The sequence below is a fragment of the Gigantopelta aegis genome, chromosome 12 (assembly GCF_016097555.1).
Source record: "Gigantopelta aegis isolate Gae_Host chromosome 12, Gae_host_genome, whole genome shotgun sequence".
NCBI lineage: Eukaryota > Metazoa > Mollusca > Gastropoda > Neomphalida > Peltospiridae > Gigantopelta > Gigantopelta aegis.
In genome coordinates this window covers 5,472,256-5,484,624 of record NC_054710.1, presented here as the reverse complement: position 1 = coordinate 5,484,624, position 12,369 = coordinate 5,472,256, and the positions used below count along the sequence as shown (strand labels likewise).

Here is a 12,369-nt window from a genome sequence, read left to right as displayed (position 1 = left end):
TCTAACGAAAAATAAAGGTAGGAGAGCAGTTTTTCGTAGTTGTTAACATTTTGGTTCGGACTTTAGACAGATCCGTCCCTGGAATAATGCCATTCAAAAACAAGTTGTCAAAGTCAAATTACAATGAAATATATGATAGTCATACTTAATTATATACACAGCAAAGTTAATTCTATGCATTTCCCACGGGCCCTCGTCCCCGTTCTCCCGCCCCGGGTCAGCGCTAAAATTCACCATTTATTGATTGAGATCTATTTCTTTAAAAATATTTGTTTCACCGCTACAGTACAATGGAACAATAAACGTGTTACAACTAAAGTTATTTTAATTTTAATGTTTTTTAAACTCAAGTAATGAGCGCATGTTTAGTGGGACCCCCCCCCCCCCCCCCCCCCCCCCCTTGCATTTACTGGCCTGCATGACGGCACATAAGTCTGCGCAGCAAACATTAAAACAACCACTTCTGTCGCTAATGTTTACACAAAACACAACAAACAATGGATCCGACTTTTATAAGTTCTAAATAACAAACACTTGTTATAGTCTGTTTCAGAAACATTTAGATTGAGCAAATGAGATAAATATAAATGGTGTTCCATGCTCCTTAGTTTGGACAACACAAAATGACAATATAAAAAAAGCCAATGTAAAAATATTTGATCATTATTCAACAAAAATTGTCTGTTATTAACTGTAAATGAGCACAAATAGTGTTCGTTAGACATATAGGACAATCTTTGATAATTTTGAAACAGACTATAGCTAAAATAGGTCATGCTGTAAGTGCAATCTTCAAAGTCTGTGTGCAGCCATTTTGCATTGTGTCACTCGGAGGGAAATTCAAAGTATGCTTGAATGTTTACGTCAACAGATAAAATAAGACATTCATTTCATTTATGGATTCATAAATTACAATAAGGTATGTATTGAAGCTTCTATGTAAATTTATGTAAGTTGATATGCAAGGTTGATCATTACAACGTTGACAGACACGTGTTGACAGGTGATAGAAAAACACGCTGATCGAGGCTGGCAAAAGTATACGTTTAGTGCCTTAATTCAGAGTTTTTTTCATTAAAATGTTATCGACCAGTTTTATACATATATTCACAATCAAGATGTGTTGTTTTAACAACGGTTTTGTGAATTAAATTAACGTGTTTGTTTGTTTACAAACACCCCGACACTTGTTTCAAGACGTAATGTAACGTCATTAACGTGCGCAGACTTTTGTGCCGCGCAGACTAAGGTGCCATGAGTACTAGTAACGAATTTGAAAGCTTCTAAATAATAATTTTTGGGTTATGAAAATTCAAAAGAGGAAATGATCACTGTCTGAAAATTGGCAATTTTGCTATCAGATGCCAAGGGGGAAAAACCCCCACCACCACATTCTTAGGTTATAACACTATGCAAAATAATGCTCAAAATAGTTTTAGAATGATTGTTTACAAATAGATAATTTTGCTATTCAGAGGCCAAGAAAAGGCGTTTAAAGCTATCCGTTTTTAAAATTAACCCCAGGGGAGCATGCCCCCCCCCCCCCCCGCCCCACTAAATATCTCGTGCCGTTCTTAACTACAATCCTGATCATTAGCCCACCCCACTTAAAACAATGCTGCGACGAGCCTCAAAGCTAATATTTATTAATGCAGCTAGCGCTAGAGAAAACCGCAGTTAGTCACTTAGTGTACACTTCCATTCGTACTCTGTGATATACACAAACCGCAGTTAGTCACTTAGTGTACACTTCCATTCGTACTCTGTGATATACACAAACCGCAGTTAGTCACTTAGTGTACACTTCCATTCGTACTCTGTGATATATACACAAACCGCAGTTAGTCACTTAGTGTACACTTCCATTCGTACACTGTGATATATACACAAGCCGCAGTTAGTCACTTAGTGTACACTTCCATTCGTACTCTGTGATATATACACAAACCGCAGTTAGTCTCCATTCGTACTCTGTGATATATACACAAACCGCAGTTAGTCACTTAGTGTACACTTCCATTCGTACACTGTGATATATACACAAGCCGCAGTTAGTCACTTAGTGTACACTTCCATTCGTACACTGTGATATATACACAAACGCAGTTAGTCACTTAGTGTACACCTCCATTCGTACACTGTGATATATACACAAGCCGCAGTTAGTCACTTAGTGTACACCTCCATTCGTACACTGATATATATACAAGCCGCAGTTAGTCACTTAGTGTACACCTCCATTCGTACACTGTGATATATACACAAGCCGCAGTTAGTCACTTAGTGTACACCTCCATTCGTACACTGTGATATATACACAAGCCGCAGTTAGTCACTTAGTGTACACTTCCATTCGTACACTGTGATATATACACAAACCGCAGTTAGTCACTTAGTGTACACTTCCATTCGACTGTGATATATACACAAGCCGCAGTTAGTCACTTAGTGTACACTTCCATTCGTACTCTGTGATATATACACAAACCGCAGTTAGTCTCCATTCGTACTCTGTGATATATACACAAACCCCTAGTCACTTAGTGTACATGGTGCACTAGTCCAGTATAAAAGATTCGTACACTGTGATATATACACAAGCCGCAGTTAGTCACTTAGTGTACACCTCCATTCGTACACTGTGATATATACACAAGCCGCAGTTAGTCACTTAGTGTACACCTCCATTCGTACACTGTGATATATACACAAGCCGCAGTTAGTCACTTAGTGTACACCTCCATTCGTACACTGTGATATATACACAAGCCGCAGTTAGTCACTTAGTGTACACCTCCATTCGTACACTGTGATATATACACAAACGCATTCATATTAACTGCGGGGCGGGACGTAGCCCAGTGACAAGGCGCACGCCTGATGCGCGGTCGGGCTAGGATCGATCCACGTCCGTGGGCCTATTGGACTATGTCTCGTTCTAGCCAGTGCACCACGACTGATATATCAACGGCCGTGGTATGTGCTATCCTGTCTGTGAGATGGTGCATATAAAAGATCCCTTGTTACTAATGAAAAAAATATGTAGCCGGTTTCCTCTCTATGACTGTTAATAGCCGATGGTTAATAAATCAATGTTCTCTAGTGGTGTCGTTAAACAAAACAAACTTTTTTTCATATTGACTGCAAATATTAAAACTTTTATTAAGATGCCCATTTAACGAGCCAATGTGCCCTTTTTTCTTGCCCCCCCAAACCCCCCCCCCAAAAAAAAAACACACAAACAAACACAAAACAACAACAACAACAACAACAACAACAAAAAACCCAACATGTCCTGGATCCTCCATTGGCAAGAACATTAATCTTACTCACCTTTATCCTTTCTGCTAGTTGCAGGATGTTGAAATTGGCGTTAGCAATTATTAATGACGTTCTACGAATCCAAACGTATTGTGACGTCATCTTGTCGAATCAGTAGACTGCAAGGCCCCGTTCCACGAAGCGACCTTAGCACTACTATCGTCGTAAGTACCTACTATCGCGACCATAACCTTTTCCTACGATGGCCAACACGTTCCACGAAGCGGCGTAGCTTACTATCGTCGTAAGTTACGGTGAAAATTAACAATAGGTCAGGAGCAACCTTAGTTGCTACTATCGCGACCGTAAACTGAACGCTGCAAAACTGAAATGGCTACGTTTTTTCTATTGACGGAAGAAACAGAAAAAGTTTATAAAAAGGAACGTGTTTTTAGGGATAGGACAAGGCTACTGGACACTCTTTCCGATAATGAATTGATTGCTAGATACAGAATGCCTCGTATTGCTATTTTGTCGCTGACCGACATGGTGAGGGAAAGTTTGCAGTCGGCGACTCGGCGTTCACAGCTCGTATCACCGGAGATTCATGTATTAATAACATTGCGTTATTTGAGTAAGGGTGGGTTTTTTTCGGAAATTGCGGATCTGCATGGAGTGGCACGGTCAAGTGTTTGTCGATGTTTGCACCGTACTGTCCGTCGCATTTGCGACACATTAGATAATATTAACTTTAACATCCATGCACTACGTGAAATCAAACATGGCTTTTATCAAATCTGTCGGTTCCCTAGGGTAATTGGGGCTATTGATGGGACATTAATTGCCATAAAAAGGCCAACACATGACGAGGAAGTGTATGTTTGTAGGAAAGGGTTTCGTGCAATGAACGTTCAAGCAATCTGTGACTGCAAACTTAGGTTAGTTATTGATACAAAGAAATAATAATTAAAGAAAACTAAAGTAACATTGATAATCATCCAGAGTCCCGTAACATGGGTATAACATTACCATTAATTATATCCACATTTTTTCGTTGAAAATGTATCATTATTGTATTATTCAAAGATCACATCATCGGCATCTGTTTAACTTGATGAATTTAGAAAGCACCTGCATGTGATAGTCTATAGGCCTGTTGAAATTGACAAATATATTTCAGAAAGTCACTTACCTGCACTCGTGTGTATTTACATTACTGCTAAATGTAAATAAAATTCCTTGAAACATCGTTGATAGATTTAAAGGAAAAACACAAAAGAAAACCTGCCTAAAAAAACCTCCAAACATTTCACATATTAAAAACATGGCGTCCTCTCCTGTATTGTGATGTCAGAAGTGAACATTGTATTATTTTATATAACGTCATATTGAATTAAGGCCACTTAAAAGTAAATATTTTGTTTCTTTTTAAATTAAATGTATTATTATTATTATTGGTGGTGGTGGTGTTGTAGGCACGGTGGAGAAGTGGTGTGTGCATGGGCGTACATGGGGGGGGGGGGTTCGATGGTTTCGACCGAACCCCCCCCACCCTGAAATCGCTTTTTTAATAATTTAATATATCTGACATTATTATATTTACTCAACATAGAAATATATGCCCAATATCTCTGCAATCTATTTTGGAACCCCCCTTTTCAAAATCCTATGTATTGGAACCCCCCCTTTTCAAAATCCTATGTATTGGAATCCCCCTTTTCAAAATTCTATGTATTGGAACCCCCCTTTTCAAAATCCTATGTACGCCCATGTGTCTGGAGGCTATAGCCCCAACCCCAAACATTGTTAATACAAAATATCATTTTATTAAATCTTATGGCAGAGAGAGAGAGAGAGAGAGAGAGAGAGAGAGAGAGAGAGAGAGAGAGAGAGAGAGAGAGAGAGAGCATAGTTAAGAAGTGTATATTTGTTAATATAATTGTTGTTTTGGGGTTTTCTCTCCCTCTCTCGGTGTGCGCGTGTGTGTTTGCGTCTTTGACCTCACCTACATTATCTGCGCCAACCACACACGCACCTATTGTCTCGCACATACATCAGGATGCTTCATGTTCTTTCAGAGGGTGTTGGAGTGGTCTACTGTTGAACACGTTACGTAGGAAGGACATGATGTAGGTCTATATATACATATTTGAAATTTGTATCATTAAAAATTTATTTTATTTTTTAAACATTCTTTTAGATTCATTAATGTTGTTGCAAGATGACCTGGATCGTCACATGACTCCACAATACTATACAACAGTGAACTTGGGAGGGAGCTGGAGACTGGTATAAATGATGATGGATTTTTATTAGGGGACTCTGGGTGATTATCAATTATTTTAAATATCACTTGTGTGTACATAGACGGGTGTTTGTTTTTGTATGTATGCATGTATTATTTATGGTTTCTTCCAGTGGGTAAAGCGGATATGGCGCCATATCGAAATATTTTAGCAGCTGTTATTTTTTTAAGTCAACTTTTTGACAAAATTATTAACTCGTATCATCACTGTATGATTTTCTTAACCCTAACCCTAAACGTAACCCATTTTCTTTCTGGGGAAGGTTTCCCCATACCCCTAGTTGACTGTTGTTGCATTCAATTCCTTAGCGCCATACCCAGAAATTTCTTTCTGGCAGAAACACTGATATATATTTATACACACATACACATGTATAAATTACAAAAACCATCGCTGCTCCTACAAAGTGGGGGACAAATGTCTCCCTTGCTTCCCCCTCCCCTCCTACACAACCACTGTAATTCCTTAAAGATATCTGTAGCTTTATTAATCGGTCTACGTATGTTTTATTGCAGCGACCCCATGTTACTGACCCATAGTGAAATATAGGAAGAATATATGCATTATAGAATAGAGATTTTGAATCTTGGGCGAGAAATTTACTAATTCGTCTGAAAAGAGAGAGTTCAGATGAGACTTGTGAACAAATGTGATCAGCTTGTGTGTTCAATACCTACTAATGGAAAAAATGTAGCGGGTTTCCTCTCTAAAATGTTTGAAATCTAGTAGCAGATGATTAATAAATCAATGTGTTAAACAAAACAAAATTCTAGTGTTATCGTTCATTTAATTGCATTTATCACCGTTTCATTTATTCTTTTTTCTCTCATTATTTTTTTTTCATTACATATTTGTCCTTGAACAACAGATATCCTTGCAAACCCTGGCTGATGACTCCATTACCAGAAACATCATCAAGAGCTGAGGAAAAGTACAACAGCTCACACTGCAGGACACGGAATACTGTGGAAAGAGCATTTGGTTTACTGAAGTCGAGATTTAGGTGACAATTTGTCAAAAGTTATGACTGATTAAATCTGCAATTGAGAACAAAATATCAGACGAATCATGATTGTGTTATATTTTAATTCCATATTGCTCTAAAATGGCTCTTAGAAGTCATAATTTTTGTAATAGTATCACAAAGTGGTTCTTCATATCATTCAGACATTTTTGCACACGCGTGCACGCATACACACACATTCAGTAATTGTCCAACAAAAATATTGCTTGTTTCCTATTAAATTGAAAATTCTAAACCCCGATCCCACAATAACCGTATTTGTATGTAAACATTTGTTAATCCAACAGATGTCTGCACAAAAGTACGGGATGCCTCCCTTTTAGCCCTACAAGATGTTCCCATGTGATCATGTCAGCTTTTAAGCTCCACAACTTCTGTTTGGATTTGAAGCTGCCTAACCCTCCTGAAGTAGATGCAGACACATTTCAAGTTGACCAGGATGCTTGTCAAGACCAGCAGGAGGGCCGGCAGATAAGACGGCAACTGATAGAGCAATATTTCTCTACTTGAGGTTTGTGCATGTAAATTATACTGTATTCCGCTATTTACAATAAAGGATACCATTCGCTTCCACATGGTTCAAAAATTGTGGTACTCAAAACATATGTGATAAATACATTTCTACAACAAAGAGGTTATTTCACTGAAAATTTAATGGAAATCTATAACGAATGAAAGTACTGTAATTCGACCCACTAATTGACTGAGTGTGCAATTTTTATTGAAATGAAAGACCTGAAATACTTCACACAGTTAAAAAAAAAATTGTATTTACTTTTTATTCAATTTTTAATTATACTTTTATATAATTCCTTATACAATTACAGAAATACAATTTGTTTTTAACAATTTCACTTATATAAAACTTAATACAAAGTTATTTTTAAATAATATTTTCATTTGCATCGACATAAACCTCCAAAGATTCACTATGACACAAAATCAGGCTCTTGGTAAATATTCAAAATGTCCAAACTTGAAGCAATAAAGAACTTGAACTTGAACTTGTCATATGCTGATTTAATTAAAGTTATACTTGTTCATTAGAAATAATTATATTTTGCAAGATTGATTGGTTTTGCATAAAAGCAAATTGTTCTTCCTCCACTTTTAATCGTCTGGTTTCGACATCCAGCAGTTTTTCTAGGATATTCAACTCCTTTCTCTCCAAGTCGATCATTATTTCGATATGTTCAGCTGGTTGTTTGTCAGACGTTTTTTCTTTCTTTGCTGTAAATATATAATAGAAGACCTATAATATAATAATAATGGGCTATAATGTAGTAGACATTTGTATTAAAAAAAGGAAGGTATCTTTTTCTAAACAGTTATAATACTTTTACTTTTTGGGGGGAGTATGTTGACTACATTATGATAAATTCTAGCATGGCATGAAAAAAAAAACACTGTTGGACTGAAAATGTAAATACCAGATAGTTATTATTTATGTACTTGTACATGCTAAGCAAGTAATCGTGATCATATACTGAACATGAAACAGTAGAATATTTAGATACTGGTATGTCAAGTACCTTTATGTGAAAACAGGCTCAGTGAAATCAAATTTCTTATCAGATTATGTAATTATGTACACACAAACTGAATTATTTACATTAACAAATTATAAATATTGCAAAACAATACCACTATCATTTCTAATTTCAAGGAAATGTGCATGAAAAAGCATTGTTATATTTCTACTTACATGTAAAAAAACAAGAAAATACAAAACAAAACCAGTATGAAATGGTGTATAGTGCACGAGCGCCACCTGTCGGAAAGTCTCTGATAGTTTGCCATTGATTGCAGCCTTATTTGTAATGTTATTTGAAACAACATATAATCAAGAGTTAAAATTAATTAAATTCAATTACTTCGTGAAAGCTAAAATGTAAAAAAAACCTTGCACGGTGTCTTCTGTTGGTCGTGACTGTCATCATTTGACAATGGTTCTGAAAATAATAAAAAGTAAAAATAATACTTATATTATAAAAAGAAACATTTGCGTTAATAATTTGTAAATGACATTTCCTTATATCAATTTCGAGAAATTATTAAATTGTAAAAACTTGTGGTAAATTAATTCATTTGCAATTGAATGATTTACAAAATATAGCATTAAAGGTAAGCAATGTTAAATCTAAATTATTTATTCTAGATAATTGACAAAGGTATGTCTTAATTATTTTTAAAAATTTCATTTCGTAATGTTTTTTGTTATCATTACCAGGTGAAGATTCATCGACAGGTGCAAGCGAAGACGTATTGCTGGATGCGATGACATCATCTGCTGATACTGATATGCTCAAGTTGTTGTCTAAGAATTGAATGAAATGTATTGAAATGCATGTTGATTTCGAAATAACATCGGTTTAACTTGAACATCAGTTTTCTACAAGAAATGTTTAGAAAATTGTTCCCACTATTGTTTCATTTCTTCTTTTTTCTCTCATTATTTTATCTAAAGGAAACTGAAAGTGTTTGAAAAATTAACTTAACATATACATTCACCTCTAAAGAGACATACATTTAAATTGTCAGTCAAGATAATGCATGTTGCCTTTGGTATTACAGTTACAAAGTGAAAAGGCAAGACATATAGACAGGCATTTTACCAGAAAATAATTTTGAGAGAGATATGGATACATATATGAGAGAGAGAGAGAGAGAGAGAGAGAGAGAGAGAGAGAGAGAGAGAGAGAGAGAGAGAGAGAGAGAGAGAGATTAATTTCTTTCATGAGAGAGAGAGAGAGAGAGAGAGAGAGAGAGGGGGGGGGGGGGGAAGGAGAGAGTATGAATATATATCCATTAAATTTAAAGATTTTAGGGTACACGTTCGCAGACTTACTTGTAGTCGTAACTTCCATTCTTTCTCACTTGAACGAGTAGCCCATTCCTGCCACCAGCAGTACTGGCATTCATCCTATAGTCCGTCACAAAATGAAAGTAAGTTGATAATGTGGAATCCAAAAAATCCTTGTTTTGGAGGGGAAGGAGCACACGCAGTTTCGACGAACGTGTGTATGGTGTTGTCAACAAGTGTTTAGGTCTATAATCACCAGTATAAACCGATATGGGGCGGATAGTACTTTCGAGCAAATGTCATTAATTATGGCTACCTGAAATTGAATTGTGGAGCAAAAAACAACTTTACAAAATGTATGTGGTGCAGTCGTCTTTAAACACTGTTGGATGAAACTGGAAAAGATTAGTTATTTCTACTGTTGGTATCATTTAGCTCAGGGCCATAGGTAGCGGACGGGAGAGAGAGAGGGAAGGAGAGAGGGGGGGGGGGGGGGGGGGGGGGAATCATTGCTTTTCATTGCTTATTTGGTTGATGACATGTTTCATAAACGATACATGACGTAATGAAAGATTTCGGTGACGTAGTATTACAAGAATGCGGAAATGAAGTTGAACCAAAGTAACATTTACGCCTACAATTTTTTTCTTCTTACAGAATGATTACACGGACTATATATAATATAGCCTCACCGCAATGTGTAGGGCCCATAACACCCAACTATTATTTAGTTATTTTTAATGTTCCCTAAATTACGTAATTCTATACAAAAAAAGCAATATTATTTTAAAATTAAAAACACGAACTTTTCTGCTATTCCATCCCAAATGTCAATCTTTCTTTTGTTCGTCACGGTTGAAGAAAACGAAGAAAATAATACTGAATGATTACTCATAACTTCGTCAGTTAATATTTCTAATTCGGAATGAGTATAGTTGGATTTTCTCACTCGTTTACCTCCTGACATGTTGCCTCACTCTTGACGTTGACAGACGATAATAATATTACTGTCGTCTGTCAAACAAATGCGAAAAGAGACATAACTCTAGCTGAGTACAATCGATTTTTTTGTTATTTAATAACAAAAGATTTTAATTGTAAATTACGTCATGATAGTAGGGGAAGAGGATTTACGATCGATCAAAGGTTGCTTCGTGGAACGGTTGTAATTCTTACGTATGCCAACCGTAAGATTAACCTTAGTCACTACAATTAACCTTAGCTACAATTTGTTCGTGGAACGGGACCCTGGACACTTAAAACGGTCAGAGAAACACTAACAATTAATCAGGCGCATCTGCAGGAGCGAATGGGGTGGGGGGTGGTGGTGGTGAACCCTCTGCCTCTGGTCAAGGGAAATTGCCCTATTTCTTTAATAGTGTTCGGTATTCGGCCTGGAAATGGTATTCGAATAGGCATATTCGATGGAAACAACGAGTGAAAAAAATCGAATACCAAGTAGTCTAACAACAACAGAATAACGGGCGTTTTATAGTTTAAAATGTGTAAATGACGTTAAATACCACCACCACCACCACCCACCCGAAAAAAAAAGAGAGAAAAATAAAGTTGCGACACGTATTACAAATAAAAATAATAGTATAGTAGTGACTGGTAGCTAACCTTGCTATATATTTTGACTTCTCAAAATTATAAATACCAGTGCCGGACCTACAATTTGTGACAGTTATATTTTTAGTGGGTTTTGTTTTGTTTTTTCTTCATGTTTTACATGTACGTTGGACAATCGGAGGAATCCCTTCGGTCATGTGTCATTGCCCCCCTCCCCTCCCACACGCTAAATGGATTTTCTGAACGCTGAGTTATAAATATCAAAATAATAAAAACATTAAAATAGTACGACAAACCCAAATATGCGCCGGAAACTCATACAGAAAAGAACCAGATCAGTTAACGATTTGATTTTAAATTTTTAAATTTTTTATTGTGTGTGTGTGTGTGTTTGTTTTTCTTTTGTTTTTGTTTTTGCCGGGAAATGGAGCATTCTGTCTGTTTAGCTCTAAACGACTTCGGATGGATTTATTTAACAACACAGGGGCGTATGCGGGTGGGGGGGGGGGTGGGGGGGGGTCGTCCCCCCCCCCCCCCCCCCCCCCCCGCGCTGAAGCAAATGGTCCACTTTCAGAACTAAAACATACAGGTTTATACATACGAAGTTTCAAAATAGAAAAAGGATCCACTTGGTTCATACCCGCCCTCCCCCCCCCCCCCCCAAGGTCCAGATCACGCTACGCCCCTGCAACACACAGTGTTATGCATACTATCGTCCTCGAATCCACATACTAGTTATCATCTGGTACACTGTCGGCTTTATCTCACAATCATCTTCACACACAACATAATCATCCGCTTTATTTCTTGGCTGATGTGCATCGTTATTCATTGTCAAAGCATGGTAATTTTGAAGCAAATAATACTAATAATAATAATAATAAAAAATAAATATCAGGTTGTTGAGCAATTCTAGGTAAGATCAAACCTGGTTCATTAGTTTGGGTACCGCATACCCATAAAACTAATAATTTCAAAGTCAAACTTGGCGGGATTACCAAACTCAAGTTTGGATGTGGTGACGTCTCGCGATGTCATCAGCCAGTAGAGACATCACTGCAGTGTAAGCTTAAGATGTCCTTTATTTATTTATTTATTTTATTTTACTTTTCTTTTTTTTTTTTTTTCTTTTTCTTTTTTTTGAGGCGGGGGGAGGGGAGGGGGCGGGACGTAGCCCAGTAGTAATGCGCTCGATCGATGTGCATTCGGTTTGGGATTGATCTCCGTCGGTGGCTTTGGTATGTGCTATCCTGTCTGTGCGATGGTGCATATAAAACATCCCTTGTTGCAAATGGAAAAATGTAACGGGTTTCCTTTCTAAGACTGTATGCAAAAAAATTACCAAGTATTTGACATCCAATAGCCAATGATTAATTAATCAATGTGCACTAGTGGTGTCGTTA

At 36.9% G+C, this 12,369-nt stretch overlaps 2 protein-coding genes across 2 annotated transcripts in view; one reads left to right on the top strand and one right to left on the bottom strand.

The window, feature by feature from the left end:
- The window catches only part of LOC121386421 (protein TsetseEP-like), a 41,353-nt gene extending 37,945 nt beyond the window's left edge, over positions 1–3,408 (bottom strand). The window contains exon 1 of the mRNA XM_041517308.1: positions 3,334–3,408. The gene's annotated coding sequence lies outside the window, so the exon portion shown is untranslated. The remainder of the gene's footprint in view (positions 1–3,333) is intronic.
- A 175-nt stretch (positions 3,409–3,583) lies between these two features.
- LOC121386604 (putative nuclease HARBI1) lies at positions 3,584–9,024 on the top strand. The gene is given in 5 exon segments (XM_041517556.1): positions 3,584–4,199; positions 5,462–5,587; positions 6,436–6,570; positions 6,879–7,102; positions 8,822–9,024. Coding segments are annotated over 4 exon segments (1,032 nt in total). The 5' UTR covers positions 3,584–3,651; the 3' UTR covers position 7,102; positions 8,822–9,024.
- The last annotated feature ends 3,345 nt before the right edge of the window (positions 9,025–12,369 follow it).